General features: G+C 37.2%; 1 protein-coding gene across 13 annotated transcripts in view; it reads right to left on the bottom strand.

Moving 5' to 3' along the window:
* ALG13 (ALG13 UDP-N-acetylglucosaminyltransferase subunit) overlaps positions 1–25,611 on the bottom strand; it is an 82,361-nt gene that overhangs the window by 9,580 nt on the left and 47,170 nt on the right. For 7 of the 13 annotated variants that reach the window (XM_077988036.1, XM_077988038.1, XM_015128029.2 and 4 more), the window contains 8 exons: positions 25,307–25,420; positions 24,985–25,141; positions 24,458–24,578; positions 22,280–22,312; positions 22,127–22,182; positions 17,564–17,635; positions 15,851–16,016; positions 7,495–7,728 (listed from right to left, as the gene is read on the bottom strand). In XM_077988036.1, the coding sequence (XP_077844162.1) occupies positions 7,495–7,728; positions 15,851–16,016; positions 17,564–17,635; positions 22,127–22,182; positions 22,280–22,312; positions 24,458–24,578; positions 24,985–25,141; positions 25,307–25,420 (953 nt within the window). The remainder of the gene's footprint in view (positions 1–7,494; positions 7,729–15,850; positions 16,017–17,563; positions 17,636–22,126; positions 22,183–22,279; positions 22,313–24,457; positions 24,579–24,984; positions 25,142–25,306; positions 25,421–25,611) is intronic. The other 6 variants (XM_015128036.1, XM_015128038.1, XM_015128030.3 and 3 more) reach the window with 2 other exon arrangements.

Genomic DNA, 25,611 nt, shown 5'->3' with positions numbered 1-25,611 from the left:
GAAACTATCATCCTCAGCAAACTATCGCAAGAACAGAAAACCAAACACCGCATGTTCTCACTCATAGGTGGGAACTGAACAATGAGATCACTTGGACACAGGAAGAGGAACATCACACACCGGGTCCTATTGTGGGGAGGGGGGAGGGTGAGCGATAGCATCAGGAGATATACCTAATGTAAATGATGAGTTAATGGGTGCAGCACACCAACATGGCACATGTATACATATGTAACAAACCTGCACGTTGTGCACATGTACCCTAGAACTTAAAGTATAATTAAAAAAAAAAAAAAAAAGGCAACCTATGGGAGAAAGACTATAGGTGTTTTTTTCTTTTTTTTTCTGAGATGGAGTCTTACTCTGTCGCCAGGCTGGAGTACAGCAGTGTGATCTCGGGTCACTGAAACCTCTGCCTCCTGGGTTCAAACGACTCTCCTGCCTCAGCCTCCCGAATAGATGGGACTACAGGCACACACCACCATGCTCAGCTAACTTTTGTATTTTCAGTAGAGACGGGTTTCACCATGTTAGTCAGGATGGTCTCAATCTCTTGACCTCGTGATCCACCCACCTTGGTCTCCCAAAGTGCTGGGATTACAGGCGTGAGCCACTGCACCCGGCTGTTTTAATTTAATACTTTTGTGCATTTTCAAACTTTTCTATAATGAGCTTTAAAAAGTATAAGCAAAAATGAAAAACAAAGTGAAACCACAAAAAAAAAAAATCAGCTTGTATTTTGACTATTATATAGGAGCATAGCAAAAAGCCCAGTGCTCTAGCTACAGAATATTTTTTAAAAATAGCAGGAAATAAATTCATGAGTGGCATGAGATTCTACTCCTTGATACATATATGTATCAAATAACTTGTATACACAAATGCACATAGCAATATTAATAGCCAAAAAAGTGAAAGCAACCCAAATGTTCCTCAACTAATAGATAAAATATGATACAGACATACTTTGGAGATATCATGGGTTTGGTTCCAGAAAATAGTAAAGTCAATATTGCAAGGAAGTGAGTCACACCAATTTTTTGGTTTCCCAGTGCATATAAAAGTTATGCTTATGGCTGGGTATGGTGGCTCAGGCCCGTAATCCCAGCACTTTGGGAGGCTGAGGTGGGTGGATCGTGAGGTTGGGAGATCGAGACCATTCTGGCCAACATGGTGAAACCCCATCTCTACTGAAAATACAAAAATTAGCCAGGTGTGGTGGCACGTGCCTGTAATCCCAGGTACTCGGGAGGCTGAGGCAGGAGAATCGCTTGAACCTGGGAGGTGGAGGTTTCCGAGAGCGGAGATCATGCCACTGCACTCCAGCCTGGCAACAGAGCAAGACTCCGTTGCAAAAAAAAGAAAAAAAAAAAAAGTTATGCTTATACACTATACTGTAGACTTTTAAGAGTGTAATAGTGTTAGGTCTAAGAAAACAATGTACATACCTTAATTTTAAAATTCGTTATTGCTGGCCGGGCACAGTGGCTCACAGCTGTAATCCCAGCACTCTGGGAGGCCAAGGCGGGCGAACCACTTGAGGTCAGGAGTTCAAGACCAGCCTGGCCAACATGGAGAAACTCCATTTCTACTAAAAATACAAAAAATTAGCCGGGCATGGTGGTGGCGCCTGTAACACCAGCTACTCGGGAGGCTGAGGCAGGAGAATCGCTTGAGCTCAGGAGGCAGAGGTTGTAGTGAGCCAAGATTGCACCACTGCACTCCAGCCTGGGCGACAGAGACTCCATCTCAAAAATAAATAAATAAATATACAATACAATACTGCTAAAAAAAAAAAAATGCTGACAGAAATGAAAGGAGAAAAGGGAGAACACGCTGTTGGAAAAATGATGCCAATAGATTTGCTTGACACAAGGTTCTCATAAATCTTCAATTTGTAAAAAAATAAAAATCACAGTATCTGTAAACCACAATAAAGCAAAGTGCAACAAAATGGAGTATGCCAATACATCCATACAATGGATTTTTTTTGGCCATAAAAAAGAATAAAGTACTGATACATGCGACAACATGAACCTTGAAAATAGTATGCTTAGAGAAAAAAGTTAGTTGCAAAAGCCCACATATTGTATGATTCCATTTACATGAAATGTCCAGAATAGGCAAATCCATGGCCAAACTAGAGGAGTGATTGTTAAGGCCAGGAAGAATGGGGAGCACCTACTAATGAATACATGATATACTCTCGGGGTTAATAGAACTTAGATGGGAGAGTGAATGGGGAAAGAATTTGAGTTGAATCACCATGCCAGCAAAGCCTTAGGAGAAGAAAACCTGCTACATAGAGTTCACACAGGAGTAGAAAGAGATAAGGTTGGAAGACAGACTAGATTGTGGAAAGTCATAAATGCCATACTTAGTCTGTTGAACTTTAATCTACAGAAACCAAAGAATCACTGAAGAGTTCTGAGCTAGGAACACACACAAAGTGGAATAGTACCAGAGCAGCGAGACCAATGGAGACGCTACTCTAACTGTTCAGGGACAAGGTTATAAAGGCATGACCCAGGAAAGAGGCAGTGGGTATTTTTTAAAGACACTCTGTGAAACACTGATTTTTAATAAATCAGCCAAGGTTAACATGCAAAAATCAATTTTATTTTTATGTACAGGACAAAATAGGAAAATAAAAGTTTTAAAATTCTACTTACTACAGCTCCAAAAACCCAAATACATAGGAACACATTTAACAGAAGATGTAGAAGACTGCTACACCAAAAACAAAAACAAACAAACAAACAAAAAAAAACAAAACAAAACAAAAAAACATTGAGAAACCAAACGCAACCTAAATAAATTAGCAGGTATACTATGTTACCATATTCATGAATTCAAAGAGACCATACTGGTGAGCACTAGCATTCTCCCCAAATTAAGCTATAGATTATAAACACAATTCCTAATTTCCAGAAGGTTTTTTTTTTTTTTTTGGTAAAATTTGATAGTGTAAGAGACATGCAAATGACCCTACCTTACTTCAAACCTTACTAAAAAGACAGTACAGTACTGATGTAAGGATTAAAAAATTGATCAACGCAACAGAAGAGGGCACGAAAATAGACGTGCACTTAAAACAGTCATTTGATTTTTGACTAAAACACCAAAGTGATCCAACGAGGAAAGGAAAATCTTTTGCAAAAATGGTACTGCTGGAATACTGGAGATCCATAAAGAAAAAAAAAAATCACCTCCACTATCCACAAAAATGAATTTGAAATGGATAGTGGACTTAAACATAAAACTAAATGCATTAAGCTTTTAAAGGAAAACACAGGAAACAATCATAATGACTTTGGAGAAAGGCAAATAAGGCAAAGGGTTTTTGTTGTTTTTTTGTTTTTTTTTAATTTAAGTCAGAGTTTCACTCTACTGCCCAGGCCGGAGTGCAGTTGCATGATCTCAGCTCAGTACAACCTCCACCTCCTGGGTTCAAATGATTCTCCTGCCTCAGCCTCCCAAGTAGCTAGCATTACAGGCACGCACCACCTCTCCCAGCTAACTTTTGTATTTTTAGTAGAGACAGGGTTTCACCATGTTGGCCAGGCTGGACTCGAACTCCTGACCTCAAGTGATCCACCTGCCTCGGCCTCCGAAAGTGTTAGGATTACAGGTGTGAGCCACCACGCCCGGCCAGTTTCTTAGATTACAAAAGCAATATATACCAAACAATGATCAATTAGATTTTAATGGGGAGAATTAAAATCCTCTACCCATCAAAAGGCACCATGAAGAAAATAGATAAGCCACAGAATAGGAGCAGATACTCATAAAACATACCTGACAAAAGACTAGCATAGAGAATATGTAGAGAACTTCCACAACTCAATAACAAGCACCCAATAAAAAACAGAGTAGTCAAAATATGTGCACACTTTACAAAAAATATGCAAATGGCCAATAAGCACATGAAAAAAGTACTCAAACAACTGGATATCCACATGCAAAAATATGAATCTACACATACTTGACATACAAAAAAGTAACTAAAAATGGATCGCAGACCTAAAAGTAAAATGCAAAACATAAAAATCCTAGACGATAACACAGGAGAAAATCTAGATGACCCTGAGTCTGGCAATTACTTTTTAGATATAACACCACAGGCATGATCCATAAAAGAAATAATTTATATATTGGAGTTCTTTAAAAGTAAACACACCTGCTTTGCAAAAGACACTTAAAAGCCACAGGCTTGGAAAAAATATTTGCAAAAGATATACCTGATATAATGGACTGTTACCCAAAATATACAAAGAATTCTTAGAACTCAGTAAGAAAACAACCTGAATTAAAAATGGGCCAAACACCTTAACAGATGTTTCACCAAAGATATATAGATGGCAAATAAGCACATGAAAAGATGTTCCACGTCGGATTTCATAAGGGAAATGCAAATTAAAACAATGAGATATCATTACACACCTATTAGAATGGCCAAAATCCAGAACACTGACAATACCAAATACTGGTATGAATGTGGAACTATAGGAACACTCAATTCGTTGCTGGTGGGAATGCAAAATGATATAGCCACTCTGGAAGACAGTTTGACAGTTTCTTACAAAATAATACATATTCTAATTCAATAGAGCAATTGTAATCCTTGGTGTTTACCCAAAGAAGTTAAAAATATATTTCCAAAGGGTGCGGTGGCTGATGCCTGTAGTCCCAGCACTTCGGGAGGCCCAGGTGGGTGGATCATGAGGTCAGGAGTTCAAGACCAGCCTGGCCAACATGGTGAAACCCCATCTCTACTAAAAATACAAAAATTAGCCAGGTGTGGTGGTGGGTGCCTATAATCCCAGCTGCTCAGGAGGCTGAGGCAGGAGAATCGCTTGAGTCCGGGAGGCGAAGGTTGCAGTGAGCCAAGACCGCACCATTGCATTCCAGCTTGGGTGATAGAGCAAGACTCCATCTCTCTATATATATTTCCACAAAAAGACTTGCATGCGAATGTTTAGGGCAACTGTAACCAAAAGTGGAAGCAACCAAGATGTTATTCAGTAGGTGAATGGATCTATAAACTGTGGTACATTCGGATAATGATTTGGTGAGAAAACAAATACATACTGCTAAGAGCCACTCTGAAAAGGCTATATATTGCATGACTGCAACTATATGCCATTCTGGAAAAGTCAAAACTACGGAGACAGTAAAAAATAAGAGATTGCCAGGAGTTGGGGGATGAATACTAACAGGCAGAGCACAGATTTCTGGGGTAGAGATGCTCCATTATAGCATCCATGTGATGCTATAATTAAGGATACATGTCATCATTCATTTGTCCAAACTCATGAAAGCGCAAGAGCAAGAATGAACACTAATATAAACTATGGCTCCTGGATGATAATGATGTGCCAAGGTAGGTTCATCATTGTATTAAATATACCACTCTGGTATGGTGGGGGACACTGATAATATGGGAGGCTATGGACATGTGGGGGCTGGTGGAAAAGAGCAAATCCCTATGCCTCCCTCTCAATTTGGCAAGGAACAGAAAACCGCTCTATAAAATAGATTTTTCGGATAAAGTTAAAGAGAGTGGCGACAATAAATGTTGGTGAGCAAGACAAACTACTGGAATTCTCATATACTGCTGGTGGAAGTGTAACACGGTACAACTTTGGAAAAAATGTTTGGCAGTTACTTATAAAAGTAAACACATATCTCTCTATGACCCAGCAATTCCACTGTTAGGTATCTGCACAAGGGAAATAAAAACGCATGTTTACAAAGACTTTTACAAGAATGTTCATAGTAGCTTTTTTCATAACAGCCCCAAACTGGAAATAGTCCAGCTATCTATCACCAACAGGAGAATGGACAAACTGTGGAACAGTCATACAATGAAATGCTACTTGGCAATGAAAACAAATGGACTACTGACACATGCAACAACAGACAAATCTCAAAATTATGCCAAGTTTAAGAAGCTTTCTATAAAGATTATATACTATATGATTATATTTCTATAAAATTCTAAAACAGGTAAAACTAATCTATGGTAGAAAAAAGTCCAAACAGTGGTTACCTCTAGGGGGAGCATGGAAAAAACTGGGAAGGAGCATGAGGGAAATTTGTGGGACAATGTTAATACTTTATACCTTGATAGGGATTTGGGTTACACAAGTGCATGCATGCATATGTTAAAACCAAGCTAATGTGCATTTAAGTTTTGTACATTACATGTAAACTGTACATCAAAAGGAAAAAACTATTTAATGATATCTATCCTGAAGTTTTTATGGGGAAGTGTACAAATGTCTACAATTTACTTCTAAATGTATCAAAAAGAAGATGGATTAATAGAGATGAATAGAGGGAAAGATGGACAGATATGTGATAAAGTATAAACGTTAATGATAGAATCTAAGTGATAGATATGACTTCATTTTAAAATTCAACTTGGATGAATATTTGAATATTGTCATAGTAAAATAATGGAAAAATACAAAATCAGCATTATGTGGTGACTAAGTACATCTCGGGCATATGTAGGTAAGGGAAGGGAGAGTAGTAAAGAAATCAGGGTTTAGATATTGGGCAAATTAGGTGGAAATGATACCACTATTAACAAAATAAAAAACCAAGGAGAAAAGCCAACGTTTTGTGTGGCCTGGGGAAAAGATAAATATGAGGAATTTCATTGTTGAAATGAAAACTAAAAAGCTAAGTGAAAATGTCTAGCAAGTATCTGGAGACAAGTAACTAAAACTTCTGATGCCAAGGCTAGCTAGATTTAGGAATAAACTACGTAGAAGTAACAGTGAAGTTTAAAGGTAGGGAAAAAACGGAAGGAAGTTAAAGAAAATCTTGGTGATTAGTGGTTGGAAAAAAAAATCAAAAATAGAGAAGCAGCTAGGAAAACCAAGAAAATGTTATAGCAAGAAGGTATAAGCTACAAACAATTCTCAACTATAATTCTCTTGAGAAATATGCCAAACTGAGGAGTAATAAAGAACCTCCAATGAAAAACTACTCCTTAGATGTTTAAGAAAACACAGCTGAAATTCAAGGCAGATAAGACTCCTAATCCCCACTCCCCCAAATCTTTAAAATTCAATTGAAATTCTAAATATAAAAGACTGCAATAATTCATGCACTTGTGGAAAGAATTTAAGAAATAAAGAAAAATTTGATACCAAGTCCTGTTTTGCAAGAAAAACAGTTAAGAAAAGCAGACATCCATTTGAGAATCTTCTTCAGGGTAGGCATGTAGCTACAAACAAAACAAAACAAAACAAAACAAAATAGCAGCACACGTCAACTCAACCATCCACTTGTTGGTTATGTAGAAGATATTCTCAGTTTTCTGCTTTTAATTGCTCCTTTCCTTAGTCACTTCCAGCATTGTGTTCTCAAGTCAATTTTCATTTGGTTCCCCATTCCCCAATAGGTCAACCAAAGACAGATATGCTCTAACAATATTTTTTAAGTCTCAGACCCCTCACCTAAATCTCAAAATCTACTTACCTTGAGGCAAATCACTGCCACTTGGATCACAGGAATAAGGTGGAGGTGGTAGTGGTGGTGGTGGTTGTAAGTTTGAAGCCTCTCCCACATCAAGAGGAGGAGGAGGAGGAGGAGGAGGAGGAGGAGGTGGTGGTGGTGGTGGTGGCGGTGGTGGTGGTGGTGGTGGTGGTGGTAGAGAGGCACCAGCATGAGGAATAGGAGCAGAATGGCATGGATAGGATGGTGAGGCAATCACTAACAAAGAAACAAAACATAAAGTAGCAATACACAACTATAACACCTTATGAACAGCAGGCTCATTTACTTTTCTTGTCTCCAGTATGGTCAAAGAACTCTTAATTCTCATGATTTGGCTTTAAAAAAAAAAACTTGGACAGTGAATTGTCTACATTCTCTTAGACATACCAATGGAGAGCTTGTTCATAACAAGTCATTTTGATTTAAGAAAAGTATTGGAAATTAAAAGGGAAAAAACTGGAAGAGGCAGAGCTTTGACTATCAGACTTTGAACATTTAGCTAACAGGTACATAAGTAAAACATAATTAAAGCAAAATTTTTACTTAGTTTAATACCCAATGCAAATTTAAGAATGTTTTCAGCAATCTGTCACTCTCAGTCAAATCACAAAATGCAGAAGCTAATAAGAGATGGACTAAGTGCACAGACTACAGATTTTAGCAATCCTTGAAAGTTTCTACTGGTAGCATCTCAGGAATATAGGGAATTTTAAATCATGAACGTTCCATTTCTAAGAAGGTACAGAATCTAAAAACAGGATAGATACAATATCTTATCCCTTTAGCTTTCTATACCTGTTACTATAGCTTAGAAATAATCAATATTTAAAAGTTTGTTTTTGACATAAGAAATTCAGATGTAATTATATTTAAATATTAATCCTCTGTGACGATAAAGGAAACAATGTGGTTACAACCTAGTAAAAACACATACCTGCATATATACATAACATGTAAATTTGTTAATTTTTTTTACAAAAGATGAATAATACAAACCCTTCAAGTTTAAACTGAATCATTTTAGCCAGCTGAAACCCAAGTACAAAATTTCATCATTTTGTTATCTGCATTATCATCTTAACCCTAAGAAACATAGAAAGTTTAGTCTTATCATTCTATAAATATTTAAAGTCAGAGTTTCAGCACACTGAGTTTAGCATAGGAACAATTCACACAACCTGAATTTGTTACTCTGATATTTTAGCAAGACATAATCCACATTGTTTCCATTTAGTGACCAGTACTAACAATATACTCATCTATATCTTTCGTACATTTACAGGCTAACAGTAATAGATCTGTGTCTTCAGGTGATCTAAAATTTGATAAACAACTGTTTAGGAGTGATGCAATTATCTCTTGATTGTGGTGGTGGTTACACAACTCTATGCATTTGTCAAAGCTCACAGAACTGGGCACCAAAAAAATGAATTATTCTGTATCTAAATTAAACAGTAAATTTTTAAAGCTTGCTCAACTAGCTGTTTTGGAGTTTTGTCATATATTTAGAAATCTCTACTTTTACAGTTTTGGGAGAGGAATTTAATTTTCAGAATATCCCCAAACGTTCTAGACATACATTTTTTTAAAATAAAATGGCTCCCCCAACAAAGCCCTGCTCTTACTCCTTTTAAACTAGCACTGAAAATGTATCATACCATTTAAAAAAAAAAAAAGCAAATGGAGAAAGGCAATTAGCTGAAGACAGTAGCATGTGATTATGATCACTAGATAAAAACCAACTACTAGACATAGAAGTGGCTAAATACATTCTCATGTGCCTGAAAGAATCAAGAGTAGACACAATTTGGAGGTTACTTTGTCTGAATTCACCTTCCTTATAAATGCACAGTATTACAATAAACCCTCTAAGTAAAAGCTTTTACAATTTCAAGTTTCTAAAGAGATGCATGAGCATCTCATCCTCAGACTTAAGAAGAGCTCCACAGGCTTAACAGATACACTTCAAGGAATGGCTCAAGAATTACAGAAACGTCTTCTAAAATATTAGTAGAAATCAATGTAATGCATTCAGAATGCTTATTTCCCCTGTCCATGTAACTGTAGTCTGCTTCAGGACACTTCAGAAGAGAACATAACTATAATAAGATACTGCTGCTTCTCTAGAAATCACAGAGCAGGGCCAAGGCCAAGGTGTGGTGAGATGCTCCAGTGCAAAATTTAAGGGACTACCAAAACTAATACAAAGAAAACTATTATGAATACAACATCAAAATTTTCAATAAAGACAGGATCTAACCCTGTACTTACATGACCCCAAGAGTATATGCCTTACTCAACTCACCTTAAACCTGATCCACAGATCCTGTCTTTATTTAAAATTGATACTTTGTTCTCAAATTTTTTTATAATCATCTTTATTTTTAAAAACGATGAATTAAAGTGTTATTATCTTGATTACTGTATTTTTTTTTTTTGGCATTCCATTAAATTTTGCATTCAGGGACAGTCACTGATCCCAGCCCTGGCAAAAGACTTGGGATCATTTACTGAAATCCAGAGTTTGAAGTTGACAGGATTTAATGCCTAAAAGGAGACTCATACTTAAAGGCAATCATCATATCTTGTTACCTTGCAGATTAGAAGTCACTTAAGGATGGAAGGGGCCTGCCAGAGAGACGTATGAAGAACAAAGTGGGAAAAATCAGTTGTTTCATCAATAGGATTGACAAGAATGACAAAGAGCAACTAAAAAGCAGCCAGATCTAGTAAAGATCTATAGTTGAGGTTCATTAAGTGACTGAGAGAACAAAAAGTAAATAAATGAAGGCAGTATGCATTTTTAGAAAAATCTGGCATTTAAATGGTAATCTTTCAATGATTCCACATAAATAAAACATTACAATGCTTGCTTCATCTGTCACTTGAATTTAAGCTCAGACAGCTGCTAAAAGCAGACAGCAAACACTTTCCCTTACAACTAGCATAAAGTAGTAAAAGTAGGGTCTACATTAACATTTCCAGTGAAAAATTTATATCATCATCAACATTTATTGTCTGTTTTTGTTCCAGGCACTGTGCTAGGCACTTTTGTGTTTTTTTGAGAAAAAGTCTCACTTTTGCCTAAGCTGGAGTGTAATGACATCATCTCAGCTCACTGCAACCTCCAACTCTCGAGTTCAAGTGATTCTCCTGCCTCAGCCTCCAGAGTAGCTGGGATTATAGGCATGTGCCACCATGCCTGGCTAATGTTTGTATTTTTAGTAGAGATGGGGTTTCCCCATGTTGGCCAGGCTGGTCTCGAACTTCTAACCTTAGGTGACCCACCCACCTCGGTCTTCCAAAGTGCTGGGATTACAGGCATGAGCCACCACGCCCTGCCCAATTTTTTTTTTTTTTTTTGAGACGGAGTCTCGCTCTGTCGCCCAGGCTGGAGTGCAGTGGCGCAATCTCCACTCACTGCAAGCTCCGCCCCCCGGGTTCACGCCATTCTCCTGCCTCAGCCTCCCATGTAGCTGGGGCTACAGGTGCCTGCCACTGCGCCCGGCTAATTTTTTGTATTTTTTAGTAGAGACAGGGTTTCACAGTGTTAGCCAGGATGGTCTCGATCTCCTGACCTTGTGATCTGCCCGTCTAGGCCTCCCAAAGTGCTAGGATTACAGGCGTGAGCCACCACGCCCGGCCCACTTTATCTTTTTATGAATAAAACAGATATAGCAAACAAATCAAATACGTTGCTTAATGAGTTATTTTAATGTGGATACTACCCACGTCTAGAAATACTTTTCCCTCCTACCATAACCAACCGTTGTTTTGACTTTAATAGTAATCACTTCCTTGGGGTCTTTTCAGAGTTTTGTCACTCAAATGTGCATCCTTGAACAGTTTTTTAGTTTTATCCATTAAAAAAATTGGATATTTCTTGACTGTATTAATCTATTGGTCCTTCCTCCATCCATTTCCTGACAAGTTCTGCTTTAAAGAACCTGGGCCCTTTGATCTGACAAGCTTCCCATAGTCTGGATTTTGCAGATTACATACTCATGCTGCAATCCAACATGTTATTCTGTATTTCCTGTCAATAGGCAGCTAGATCAAGGAAACTGAATCAGATTCAGGACTGATTCTTCTGGGACATCTATAGCTAAAGTTTGACTGACTTTGCAATCTTAGTAGCTACTGATGTTTAATGTTCATCCATTTAATAGGGACTGCAAAATTATTGTCACTTTTTAATTGATTAGTTAGAATACTATTACAAAAAGATACTTACCCTCATCTATTTGTTTATTCAGTGGTATAGTTCATATAAGGAAGGCAGAATAAATGCTTGATTATTTCATGTTCCAGTTTTCAAGAAAATTTATTGATTTCCTATCATCCTCTTAAAGTAAGCAATTTTTAAAATATCACTAAGAACTTTTATATTCAACATACTTGGTATATTCCAATCTATTGCAATGATCATTGAGGCTCAAATTGTTCCATCTTTGGCCAGTGGGAATCTCTCTTTGTGATGGTTTCTGAGTCCTTTTGACATGATGCCTATACTCTGATAATGTTCCTTGCTATCTGGTATGACAGGATGTTCCAGGATCATCTTGAACATTTCCTGCCCAGACCTGGAGTCAGCCATTTCTCCACAGAGCCCAGTTTATTTTAAAAGTAATAAATGTTATTTTAAGACCACAAACTAGGTGCTAGGAATACTTATTGTTTTCAGGCCTTTCAGTGGACAGAGCGAGGAAACATTTACATATATTAAAAGATAAAATATCTCAAGTTCATACTGATACTTCTAATTCAAATTCCAGACCATAAAAGCTTTTAATTAGCCTCTATAACATCTGCATTACCTTTTTTCCCACACTAAGAATCCTGGTTCATTAGGACACAGGGGATAAAATTTGAATATCCCATAATTACTCATTTGCTTTAGCCCACATTACACAGTCTCAGAATAGCTTTCTGAGTATTAAAGAATCTGATGTGACTGACAGCATGCAAAAAGGCTTTGCCCATAGTCTCTCAATTCTATCATCTAAAAAAATAACTACATCTATACCCTCCAAACATAAGGCTATTACATAGTACAGTCTCAACTTCTCAGCCCTCACATGTCTTACTTCTATGGGTAACTATGTATTTAATACTTATCATCACGTCTTATGTCTCTAATGTCTTTAATTGTTCTGCCCCTAATTGTTCTGCTACAGAATAACAGAACAATGTCTCTAATTGTTCTGGTAGCCTAAAACTCTGGTAACCTAAAACTCAAAGTTCATTCTCTAGTACACTGTTGTGCAATACAACTTTTTGTGATGGCAAAAATATTCTATATCTCTGTTGTCCAATATAGTAGCTACTAGCCACATGTGGCTTTTAGCGCTTGGTATGTGGCTGATCCAACTACAGATTTACTTAACTGTAATTAACTTAGTTTCCACACATGGCTAGTGATTACCCTGCTTGACAGCACAGCTCTCACAGATTCATCAGGAAGGGTTCATGGGAATAATATTCTTGGGTTCTCACATGTTGTCCTTTGTGCTTGAAATCAGTTTGAATGGATACAAAATTGTTGGTTCACATATTCCTTCCTTGGGTATCTTAAATGTTATTCCACTTTCTTCCAGCATAAAACAATGCTGTCAAAGTTTGATGATTATCATTGTATTTCTCTTATATGCCATAAACTCTTAGATACTCAGGACTTTTTAAGTCTGACAATTTTATTAGAATATTCTGCTGTCCATCACTCTGGGTCAATATTCTCAGGTATTCAGGGTGCTGTTTCAAGTACGTACTTTTAAAACTTTTTAAACTTATGCTTTGACTCTGTGTCCCCACTCAAATTTCATCTTGAATTGTAAACTGAGCTGTAATCCCCAGGTGTTAAGGGAGAGGCCTGGTGGGAGGTGACTGGATCATGGGAGCGGTTTCCCCTATGCTGTTCTTGTGATAGTGAGTAAATTCTCATGAGATCTGATAGTTTTGTAAATGGCAGTTTCTCCTGCTCTCTCTCTCTCTCTCCTGGCGCCTTGTGAAGAAGGTGTCTGCTTTCCCTTTGCTTTCCGCCATGATGACAAGTTTCCTGAGGCCTCCTCAGCCATGCAGAACTGTGAATCAATTAAACCTCTTTCCTTTATATGTTACCCAGTCTTAGGCATTTCTTTATAGCAGTGTGAAAACAACCTAATACAAAACTTCAGCAAAGTTTTCTAAATTATAGCTTTTAGTATTATTTTGTTCCTTTACTTTGGTTTTCTTTTTCAGGGACTTCTATCCGTGTTTGATCTTGTTTGCCTAACTTCAAATATGTCGCTTTTAAATCTTTATCTTCATTTTCTTTCAATTTTAGATTTCCCTCTTCTTACATATTTAAAAAAAAAAAAAAAAAAGGTTTACAGCCGGGTGTGGTGGCTCATGCCTATAATCCCAGCACTTTGGGAGGTTGAGGTGAGTGGATCACTTAAGCCTAGGAGTTCAAGACCAGCTTGGGCAACATGGCAAGACCCCGTCTCTACAAAAACACAGTAATTAGCCAAGTTTGGTGGAGTGTGCCTATAGTCCTAGGTACTAGGAGGCTGAGGCAGCAGGATTGCTTGAACCCTGAAGATCCAGGCTGCAGTGAGCCATGATCATGCCACTGCACTCTACCCTTGGTGACAGAGCAATACCCCGTCTCGAAAAAAAAAAAAATTAAAGCCTACAGCACTCATTTCTCTTAAAGCATTATCTGCTGTACATACAGTGTGGGTATCCCTAATTTGAAAATCTGAAATTCAAACTGCTCCAAATTCCAAAACTTTTTGAGTGCCTACATAGTACTCAAAGGAAATGCTCATTGGAGAATTTTGGAAATTCAGATTAGGGATGCTCAACAAGTATATTGCAAATATTTTCAAATCTAAAAGAATCCTAAGTCCAAAACACTTCTAGTCCCAAGCATTTTGAATAAAGAATACTCAACCTGAATTTGCTCAAGCTCATTATAGTTTAGTTTCCATTACTAAAACGACCTTCTCCCATTTATAATTCTTTCCTGAGTTCTATTACCTCGGGTAAGTTTTTCTAATTCTGATTTATGTTATTCCTTAATGTTTTGTATTATTAAAATCTGTAGCTCATTTTGAACTAGTTTGTCACAGTTTTAGTTTGTTTAGTTCTGTTTAGTGTTTCACTTCTAACATGTTTTCATTGTCTGTAGGGACATTCTGCTTTTTATTCCTTAAGATATATTCGTGTAGCATTTGACCTGAATCTTTTTCTTTTGTTCTTTTCCCTGACCTGCTCTTTTCTCTATCCTGATCGATTCAGATTCCATTCTTTAGCAGTTTCTTCCCAGTGAGGAATACTATCCTAAAAGGGAGCTCTGGCAGGTCAATTTTGAAGAGTTAGAGGTTAAATTGTTTTAAGCCCTTTAAGTCCTTCTACTATGTGCCACATGCACTCATCCAGTATTAGAGAAACCAAATCCCTTCCCAGTTTTGGCTGCTGCTTCCAAATTGTCGGCCCCACTTTCCAGTAACTTCTTATTCACTGGAATTCTCAGGTACATAAGACAACATCCTCAATGCTTCTATGTAAGAAGAGGTCTGCTCCCTCACAGACCCTGATAGCACGCAGGTCTTGTGACTGGTGGTTTGTCCCTACCTGCTTAAATCCTGGGGTTCATGGGGATACCTCGTCACCTAGTTTTTTGTAGGTGTCATGGGTTTTGACTTCACTATTTCCATTTTTATTCTGAGACTCAGAAAAGCTAATGCTGTTGTTGCCACCACCTTCCTAAAAGTCTGCTGATAACTTAAAATTTTATTAACTCACTGAAAATCCACAACCACTTCATAAATTGGTACTATCAGTACCCCCAAGTCACAGATAAAAAGCTTCAACAATTTGTACAAAATTGTACAATAAGTTGTAAAACCACAATTCTAACCCAGATCTTTTAAATTCCAGAGCCTGTATCTTTTATTATGATATTTACAGGACAATTATTCATTACAAAGGAATGTATTTTATAGAATTCCTGAAAAGTTTGCTATAAGGTGAGAAACATCATTATCTTAACTCTTATACGATAAAACTTAACTCAAGGTTTGAGAAACTAGTACAAGTCCCCTAATTCAGCAGGTAGCAAAATGAAAGGTATAAAATCTTACCTGCACGAAATTTGCAATAAACTTGAATCCCTGACTCTCAAATCTCATGGATTTGAGATTATGTTCAATGGCAGAACATAATTTATTAAGTAGGTTAAATAAATTTAATTCTGGAAATTAAAGTAATGGTATCTGATAACCAGAATAGCTGGATGTGCATGTTCATGAATAGGAAAAGAGGCTTCCAAAGTAAGCATCCGCTAATAACCTACCTGGCCTGCCGTGTGTAGGTGGAGATACAAATAGAGGCTGTATAGCATTCTGTGAGGAAACTGAAGTAGTACTAACAGCTTGATTAGCTGCTGCACCATTAGATAAGACTGGAGCTGGAACATTATTGGCACAGGAAGCTGCAACTGCTGCAATATTTCCCATCACCTGTAAATGTGGAAGAAAGTTCAAAACTCTAAGTTTGGTTTCTCAAACAGTAGATTATCTGAACCTAAACTTCAGAAAACAGTAATTAGACAACTAAAACACTGAAAATCAATCTTTATGTAAACCTTATATAGGAAGGTTATTTCTTTCAGAAGATCTTAGGTCACTTGAGAGCTTTGATTTTTTAATTCATTTATTCCTTAAAAGGTAATACACTAATATGATTTGAAAATCAAGTATTAAATCGTATACAACGGAAAGTTTTCCTCCAAGCCCTGTCCTCCGTCTGCCTAGTTGCCTGCTCCCCAGTTAACCTCTGGGCTTCCTGCATATTATTCCAAAGATTTGTAACATATATATATTTTTTGAGACAGTGTCTCACTCCCATCGCCCAGGCTGGAGTGCAGTGGCATGATTTAATTCACTGTAGCCTCAACTTTCCAGGCTCAAGTGATTCTCCCACCTCAGCCTCCCGAGTAGCTTAGGACTACAGTCACGCACCACCACACGCAGCTAATTTTTTATATTTTTAGTAGAGATGGTTTTGTCATGTTGCTAAGGCTGGCGTTTAACCCCTGGGCTCCAACAATCTGCCTGCCTTAGCATCCCAAAGTGCTGGGATTACAGGCATGAGCCACTGCATCTGGCCTACACTTTTTTCTTTTTTAAAGAGAAAAGGTGCCTTGCATTTTTTATAACATTGTAAGACTGTATTTTTTTTTCTGCTTAGGCCACAGCTCCTTAACAGAATAAACTATTTTTCCACAGCACCCAGTACAGGGCTGTGCACAGAAAGATATTCAATAAATGGTAACAGAAGCCTCTTGAACATACTGTCCTCACTGGGAGTCTCCATTTTCTTACCATCCAACCACAGTGTGGCTGCTACCCACACTGGTTCTCTGAAACTGTATTCAAAGTCACTAGTGGTTTCTATGGCAACAGATCTTAATAGACTTTTGTTAAGCCTTATGTTGCTTGACCTCTTGGCAGCAACTGACACCTGGCTGCTCCTTGAAACATTCTCTTCCTAGGGCTTCCATAATATTCCTCTCTCCTGCTTTTCCTCCCTCCTTGGATGTTCCTTCTCTGCCCATTTTCTAAAATTTGATAATTCATGGGCTCTGTTCCAGATACTCTTCTCAACCTCTTCCTTTGCCCAGGATGATCTTGTTTACTCCTATGGTTTCAGCTACCTTTTTATAATGCTGACTCTCGATTCTACAGGAAAGCTTTAAAATTAAGTTTCAGTTAATGAGACAGAATTGACAGGTAATTTAGATTAACTCACTCTTTATATAAAAGAGGTTCACAGTAAACTATGAGTAATCTAAAGCCAGCACATAGAACAGTGTCTGGAACACAGTAGATGCTCAATAATTTGTTGAATTAATTTACTAATCACTGTGTCAGACACCAGAAGGTACAATAATACCTAAAGGAACGAAAGCAGTTGCTTTGAAGTATGAGGAAGGTAAATGAAAAGAGAAAATTCATTTTTCTCTGTTCAGGCCATTGTAACTGCTTAATAACACTATGAAGATTACCTTCTGGGGGTAGTTGTACGAGGTAACTGTGTCCTGAGGAGACATAGAACATGATTTTCTGTCCTGAAGAGACTTTAATGAATACAAAAATATAGTTACATAAAAAAAAACCACATCAATAACTTTGTTTCAACTATATGAAAGTGTTCAGTACTGAAATAATTCAAATTTGGAAGTGACTCCTAAGACAAAGCTCTAAAAGTTGTCACTCTAAAACGTGATGTAGGTGACTAAATTTGTTACGTATCTACAGAAATCCTCAGCACATCTAACTCAAGTCCTGATGTAGATACTAAAATGTAACTGATGATTGAAATCTAAACACCTTTTCAGTGATCTTTACCTTAAAAGCTTCAAGTACCATAGGACCAACAATAGTTTTGCTTAAAAAAAAAAAAAAAAAAGGCATTCTATCTGAATATGTAGCTTGGTACAAGGGTAAACTGGTTATTCAGCTGCATTTTATCTAAGTGGGATTTAACAGATACTGTAAGATTCAAATATCATTCTCCTCTGGCTTAAGACCCTGTCTTTCTAAAAGTAAAAATGATTTTGAATGGCTTGGACACATGAATGATAGACTGTCATGGCAGCAAGAACTCTAGCAGCAGAGATTGGTTACATTAGTAAGAGCACAGACAGAACAGGGAAAGGAAATCACAGGAAACAATGAGAAGTACCTTACTGTGAAAAGGTGAGCCCCACTTAACACGGACAATTCCAAAGTCTGTGTTCAAGTATAGCCAAAGCCCCTGCCAAAAAGCAAACATTTGCCCTGGCTCAGAAGTTCCCAAGTGAATACCAAATGCTTCTACAGAAACATTTATTTGAGTGTTAGACATGGAAATAAGAAGTATAAATAAATGTTCATGAGTTCTTAGAAGGCTGTGCCTGGAAATCTTTATTCAAAGAGCCCTGCGTTGGACAAAAACAAAGATAAATAGATGGGACTTAATTAAGCAAAAAAGCTTCTGCACAGCAAAAAGAAATAACCAGCAGAGTAAACAGACAGACAACCCACAGAGTGGCAGAAAATCTTCGCAATCTAGCAATCTACACATTCGACAAAGGACTAATATCAAGAATCTACAAGAAACTCAAATCAGCAAGAAAAACACAATCCCATCAAAAAGTGAGCTAAGGACATAAATAGACAATTCTCAAAAGATACATAAATGGTCAACAAACATATGAAAAAGTGTTCAACATCACTAATTATCAGGAAAATGCAAATAAGAACCATTATGTGATACCGCCTCACTCCTGCAAGAATGGCCATAATAAAAAATATCAAAAAATAGATGTTGGCATGGATGTGGTGAAAAGGGAACGTTTTTATACTGTTGGTGGGCATGTAAACTAGCACAACCGTGTACACTATTTTCCACTATGGAAAACAGTGTAGAGATTCCTTAAAGAACTAAAAGCAGAACTACCATTTGATCCAGCAATCCCACTCCTGGGTATGTACCCAGAGGAAAATAAGTCATTACACAAAAAAGATACTAGTACATATATGTTTATAGCAGCACAATTTGCAATTGCAAGAATATGGAACCAGCCCAAATGTCCATCAACCAACAAGTGAATAACGAAAATGTGGTGTATATATACCACGGAATACTACTCAGCCATACAAAGAAACAAAATAATGGCATTTGAACCAACTAAATGGAATTAAAGACCATTATTCTAAGTGAAGTAACTCAGGAATGGAAAACCAAACACTATATGTTCTCACTCATAAATGGAAGGTAAGCTATGAGGACACAAAGGCATAAGAATGATACAATGGACTTTGGGGACTTGGGGGAAATGGTGGGAAGTGGGTGAGGGATAAAAGACTATACATTGGGTACAGTGGTACACTGCTCAAGTGATGGGTGCGCTGAAATCTCAGAATTCACCACTAAAGAATTTAGTCATTGTAACCAACCACCACCTGTTCTCCAAAAAACCTATTGAAATCAAAAATTAAAAACGAGGTTTTTTTTTAAATGTATGCTGATAATTCTGAAGACATTTATCCTTTATTTTAGCAACAACAGAAATTTGCTATGGATTTGGTGATGGGGGCAGGGGGCTTGGAACATATGAAGAAATTGAAAGCTACTGGAGTTGTTTAAATTCAGAACAAAAAGGAACATGTGACAAGTGAAATTGAAGGAACAGAAAAAAAAGTATTATCATCCCTCATGGTAAGATTCTTACTTGCCTTTTCACTTGGATGGCTACTTCAAAAGGCGATATCAAAAGCACACGATATGAGAATAGTAATGGTGGCAGGAAATGGGGAAAAAAACTTTCTCTGGAAGGAGCAAAGTAAAGGAAGGAGAAAAAACAGAAAGAGAATTATGTATCAGAGTTTTCTTCTCCTTCCTAAGGTATATTGTCTAAACAGTAAAAACAAAAAATTAGTACACGAAGCTGCCACAGTTAAAATTAGTCATAATTAGAGAATTTAAGGTAGTTATTCAAGTTCTTCATAAATATTCCAGTTCTCCTGAATAGACGGTAGGATTGCCCTTCCCAGCTCCATCCAAAGTCAAGAATGACCATGTTACTTGGTCAATAAAATATGAACAGAACCGTTAGGAGTCAGTGTTCAATTTCTGTATCTTTTGCCCTGCTGCGATGATCATGATGGCATGTGCCCATCAGCCTGGGTCCCTGAGTGACTATGAAGAACAGTCACAGTCTGGCAGCCTGCTGCCAACTCGCATTGAACTATATAACATTAGCATGAACAACTTTTCCTGAGTTAAGTCACTGAGACTTTGGGGGTTGTTACTGCAGCATAACCTAGCTTGACTAAAACAGAAATTGGTAACTAGAAGTAGGGTACAGCTATAACAAAATCCTAATTAAGAAGGAGATTATGAACATGCAGCTCTCAGGGTAAGCAATTTAGAAGACTGGATGTTAGTATTGTGCTTTGATTACTGTTGGCATGGTTTAAAGCAAGTTATTTTAAGACAGGTGTGTGTAGGACAGAATTAGTAGTTTGCAGGCAGGAATGAAAGGGAATAGATTCCTTGAATACAGGGACTCACAGGGTTGAAGGAATAACTGTTTCAACCCTAAACTATAAAATGTAGTATTGACGAATGGTTTCAATGACGACAAACAGTGAAAACTTGACCTCACAGCAAGAATCAACTCTTTGGTTAAAACCTGAGTGCATTAAGATGTCTCAAAGTTGAGTTCAACTAAGGATGTAACACCTAGTAAGTCCTTGCACTTCAACAAAATGGCTTGTAGAAAAATGTCCAAAAGGCATGGCTCTTCCATCAATGCCTGATGAACTCAAGCCACTTGCAATCAAATAGACAGAAATAAGGATAAAACCACAAAGAATTATAGCAAATCTTAGTAGTATATCTATAGAAAAAATTGTAGTATGGCTATTGGTACATGAAACCAAAAGAAATCAAACAGAAGCAGAATAAATTAATCTTACAGTCAAAGAAATCACGAGTCAGAACTAAAACCATTCAACTGAGATAAAACCACCCTTGCGCCTCCAATCTTCTATAAGTAGCAAGCTTAGAAAGTTGCTCTGTTGCCAAGGAAAGATTATTCTCCAATGCCTACTCCAAATATTGGCAGGAAGGATGGGCCTTGGGAGTAACCAAGAGCCCCAGAAAATAAACGAGAGATCCTCCAGGGAAGAGTCTCATGAGTACGTTGGGTGCCCTTACAACGTCTGCCCATGAAGTTCTCAGAATTGCTGCAGGCCAGTAACTGTTTTTTTATTCCCCATTTTCTCCCTTTCTGAATAGAAATTTCAGTCCCTGCTTCAGCACTGTAAACTGGGGAGGGAGGGGGGAAAAATAAAAAACCTCCATATTTTTGGTTTTAGGTCTCAAGATCACAAGAAGCTACATCTGGACCCAATATAACAAGTACTACACATAGCTCAGAAACTCTAGGCTTTGAGTTTGATTACACTGAATGGGACCTTTTAGGATGCCTCCTTTGACATAGAAACAAGTATTCTGCCTATGAGAGGGAAGGCAAGTTGAATGATACAGTTCTTAGTGCTGCTAAAATGTTTCTTTTTGCCTTCCAGGCACAAAGAAGTTAGACTCTTCAGTGGGACCTGCTCTGGCCAGCGAAATGGAAAAGAAGGTGACATGTATCACCTCTGGTGGAAGTTGTAAGAGCCAGTGCACCAGTTACCAAATTTTATTTCCTGCCTTGGTAATCGTGGATGAATTTCCATCAGCCTGAGTACCTGAGCAAGCCCTTCTATAGACCTCTACTAGACATGTAGCATAAAGGAGAAGCAAACTTTTGTTATATATGATCCATTATAATAAAAAAACATAAAACCTTCTAAAAGATCATTACTGCCTATGTTAGAATATCTCTAGAATATCTCTAAATATATTAGTTCCAGAAAACGAGTTAATTTCTGTCTCAATTTCTTCATCTTCAAAATGAGAATGATACTAAGCCTCACAGGGTTGTTCTGATTTAAATACATTTATATGTATAGCTCTTAACAGTGCCCCAGTACATAGTAGGCGCTATAACTCTTTGCTATTATTAAATACCTACCAAGTTTGCTGTAGATGCAGTTGTGCTATAAACACCTGAAGTTTCATAGTCTGGCTCTAGAGAATATAGCCAAAGTAAAAAATGAGCATTATTTTATAGCTTGAAATTCTATAAACAATGATGAATGCCAAATCACTTCTAGATCTTACTGACCTGCACGATAAAGATATTCTTCATGATATCCCCCTGGGGAAAAAAGACAAGACAGAAGAAATGTGTTTATATAGGCCTTTTTAGCTCAGCAGAGCCAAATGGCCAGCACTTGCTTTTTCCACCAGTTTTATGGTTATATGTTCAAAACTAAAATGCATACATCCTGGAAAGTGATATGAGCTTTCACACTAGTCAACAGATATTGAAGCCAGAGATTAGCTGTACGCTGTACAAATTTCTCCTCCGAAAATCCACTTAGCTCTTAGAGGTCAGGCAGAGGTGAAAACTCAGTTGTGTCCAATTTTTCCAGTGAGGCTACAGTGTGGTGATTAAGCACATAGGCTCTGAAGTGAGGACTGCCTAGATTTGAATTCTGATTAACTACACTACTTTAGGTAACTTACTTAATCTCTGTGCCTCAATTCTTCACTGTAAAATGGAGTAACAGTACCTAGCTCATAGGCCTTTTGAGGATGGTTAATGGAAGTAAAAGTAACTTAGCATAGTGCTTTACATATACTAAATACTCAATGGTGACTATAAAGTATGAGTATAATCTACTGTTTCCTTAGGTGGACATTAAGGGAATATGTTATGCCTCATCTGTTTTTCAATCTGTTTCATGTAAGTAATACATGTAAAATCAGTGTGTCCTCAAAGGATGGCTCAGTAGACTGAACTACTTTTAAGATTTCTGTACCATCGAAATGCAGAGAAAGTCAATATTCAACCAGATGGTTTTCCACCAAATATAATCTGGCAGTTCTAAACTAAATTTGATTATTAAACACACCACTTATCAAACACACATGCATGAAACTCCTCCAGATTTAAGGTGGGAGCAAAGATTTGGTTATTTCAAATATGCCACACCACCCATAGAGCTAAAAGACAAAAGGGTCATCTAAATAAGAGAGCAGACAGTAAATGTCCTTAAGCACACGCATGCACACATGTACAAAGTTTTCACAGATCATTCTTGTACTAGATTTTTTCACTCATTAAATTCCTAAAAATATCTATTTTTTTTCTATACTAGCAGAAAAAAAAAGTACCACAAGAAAATAAGAAACTTATTCATAAGTTAAGTCATTGGGAATGCCTGACACCTCCTTAAGCCATTCAATGCTCCAAAATTGTTTCAATAGGCATTTACAGTATCTTTTAAAAGGAACAAGGTAAAAACAAACACATTCCATGGTAGGAGTCAATATAAAAACTGTTAAGGGTATGTGTGTATATATGATTCCAATTATATAAAATGTCCAGCAGAGGCAAATCCATAGACAGAAAACAGACTGACGGTTGCCAAGAGCTGGGGGTTGGGGCAAATCGGGAATGGCTCCTAATGGGCACAGGATTTCACTACTGTGGTGATAAAAATGTCCTAATATTAATTGTGCTGATGGTATGCAACTCTAAATAAAAAACCCACTGAATTGTATTCTTTAAATAGCTTCATTGTATGATATGTAAATTATATCTCAATAAAACAGTTATAAAAAATTATATCTCTGCCATTTACCAAGGATATGACTGTGGCCATGTCATTTACCCTCTGAATCTCAATTTCCTCATATGTAAAATAGGGACAGCACATTCCTCAGAAGAACACATGAAGGACTATATTATGAATATAATGACTTAGTAGAGTGGATATCACACAGGGTTCAATAAAGAGTAATGTTTATAGATCAAATAGACTTATTTGGGCAAAGAAGTTACTTCATAGCAGTCTTAAAAAATAACAGCCAGTTACACGAAAAGCCTAACATATACAAATGATGAGGACAACTATATAGTTGTGTATTTGTATAGTTGTATATTGTAGTTGTATAGTTGTATATTGTATAGTATAGTAATAGTGCCTTACTAATAACGAACAGATGTTTTCCATACTGGTATCTGACACCAAGTCAAAAACTCACTAAAGACCTATGCAGAGAGCTGAAAACAAGTTATAACAATGTAGCAGCCTACTGAAATAGAAGTCTATTCTTCTGAGAAATACCAGGACATATTCAAAAACCCAGCAAGCATTAAGAACTTATATAAATCTTTCAAAACTAAGCTAGTGGAACAGAGAGAGACCCCAAAACCAAATTGGTCTACTTCACCGTCCTGATGTGCCAATGCCACAAGAATCTTTTAAAAAATATTTAACTGTAATTGACTCACCATTTTCACTCTGGCCATTGCCCTCCTCTAAATTCAAAGTCTGTTTGCCTGAGCTATGTCCCCGCCTTCCAACACAGTATCCTGAAGTAGCAGGAACCATTGTAGAGGGACCTCCATGATTCTGTATCAAAGAGACACATATACTGCAATTCTCACTATATAGTCAGGAAAAAAAAGCTACAGGGACGTTTTAAAAGGCAGTTTAAAAACTAGCCTAACAATGTGAACTTCTGTTGTAAGAGAATTCTGTAATTGTTTTCCATGCAGTTTAGAATACAAAAAATATGAAGTCACAATCAAGAAAACAGAAAATATTAACACATACTCTATAGGCAAGATTAAGTCTACCTCTATTCCCTTTTCTAGGAACAGCTGGGAGAAAATGTCTCTTTTCTCATTTTCAATTTTCAGAAAAGGCTTTGTTTGGTTATTTGTACAAAATCTAAAATGTATCCACATTGCCTTTACTTCAAAAAAATAAATGAAAAAAGTAAACAGCTTTTTGAGTAAAGCACTGATCCACTCACAGGTAAAGCTGGATAAGCAGTCTCATCCCCTTCTTCAACTTCATAAAAAGTAATAGTTTCTTCTAAGCCCCTGGGCATCTGTCCATTCCCTGGGGCAAATCCATACTGGGACTCCTTGTTCATACAACTCATCTGGCGGTGACTACGTCTAAATGAACTTAAGTGGTTCAAAGAATAAAAAAGTAAAAATGATGAAATATAACTTGTTCCTAACTTCTAAATAACAGTTCAAATATCTCAAAGTTGACACTTTTTAAAACACTAATGTTCAGCAATGAACTCAGACTTACCCATTTTCTCTGACTTTCAACACAATACTCACCGAGATCTGTAAGAGAAGTTATCATAGCTCTGGCAGCACCTTTTACCTGGGCCTGGGTAAAAATCAACTTTAGGGCCCGGCATGTTGTGCCTGTTTATAAACCGAGATGAATTCCTAAGAATAAAGAGAAAGAAAAATAAAACTCTCTATTCACCAATATCTAAGTAGTCAGTCTCTGTAGTTAAATAGAACTAATCTGTCTTTCTAAAAACATTCAACTAGAAAGAGCTCTGCTCTCTGCAATATTGGCATTAGGCCTATCTATTATTAATGAAATACAGTCTGTATGTCACACAGACCCTCAT

The sequence above is a fragment of the Macaca mulatta genome, chromosome X, assembly GCF_049350105.2.
Source record: "Macaca mulatta isolate MMU2019108-1 chromosome X, T2T-MMU8v2.0, whole genome shotgun sequence".
Lineage (NCBI taxonomy): Eukaryota > Metazoa > Chordata > Mammalia > Primates > Cercopithecidae > Macaca > Macaca mulatta.
The sequence above is the reverse complement of the archived record's forward strand: the minus strand, read 5'-3'. Positions and strand labels throughout refer to the sequence as shown.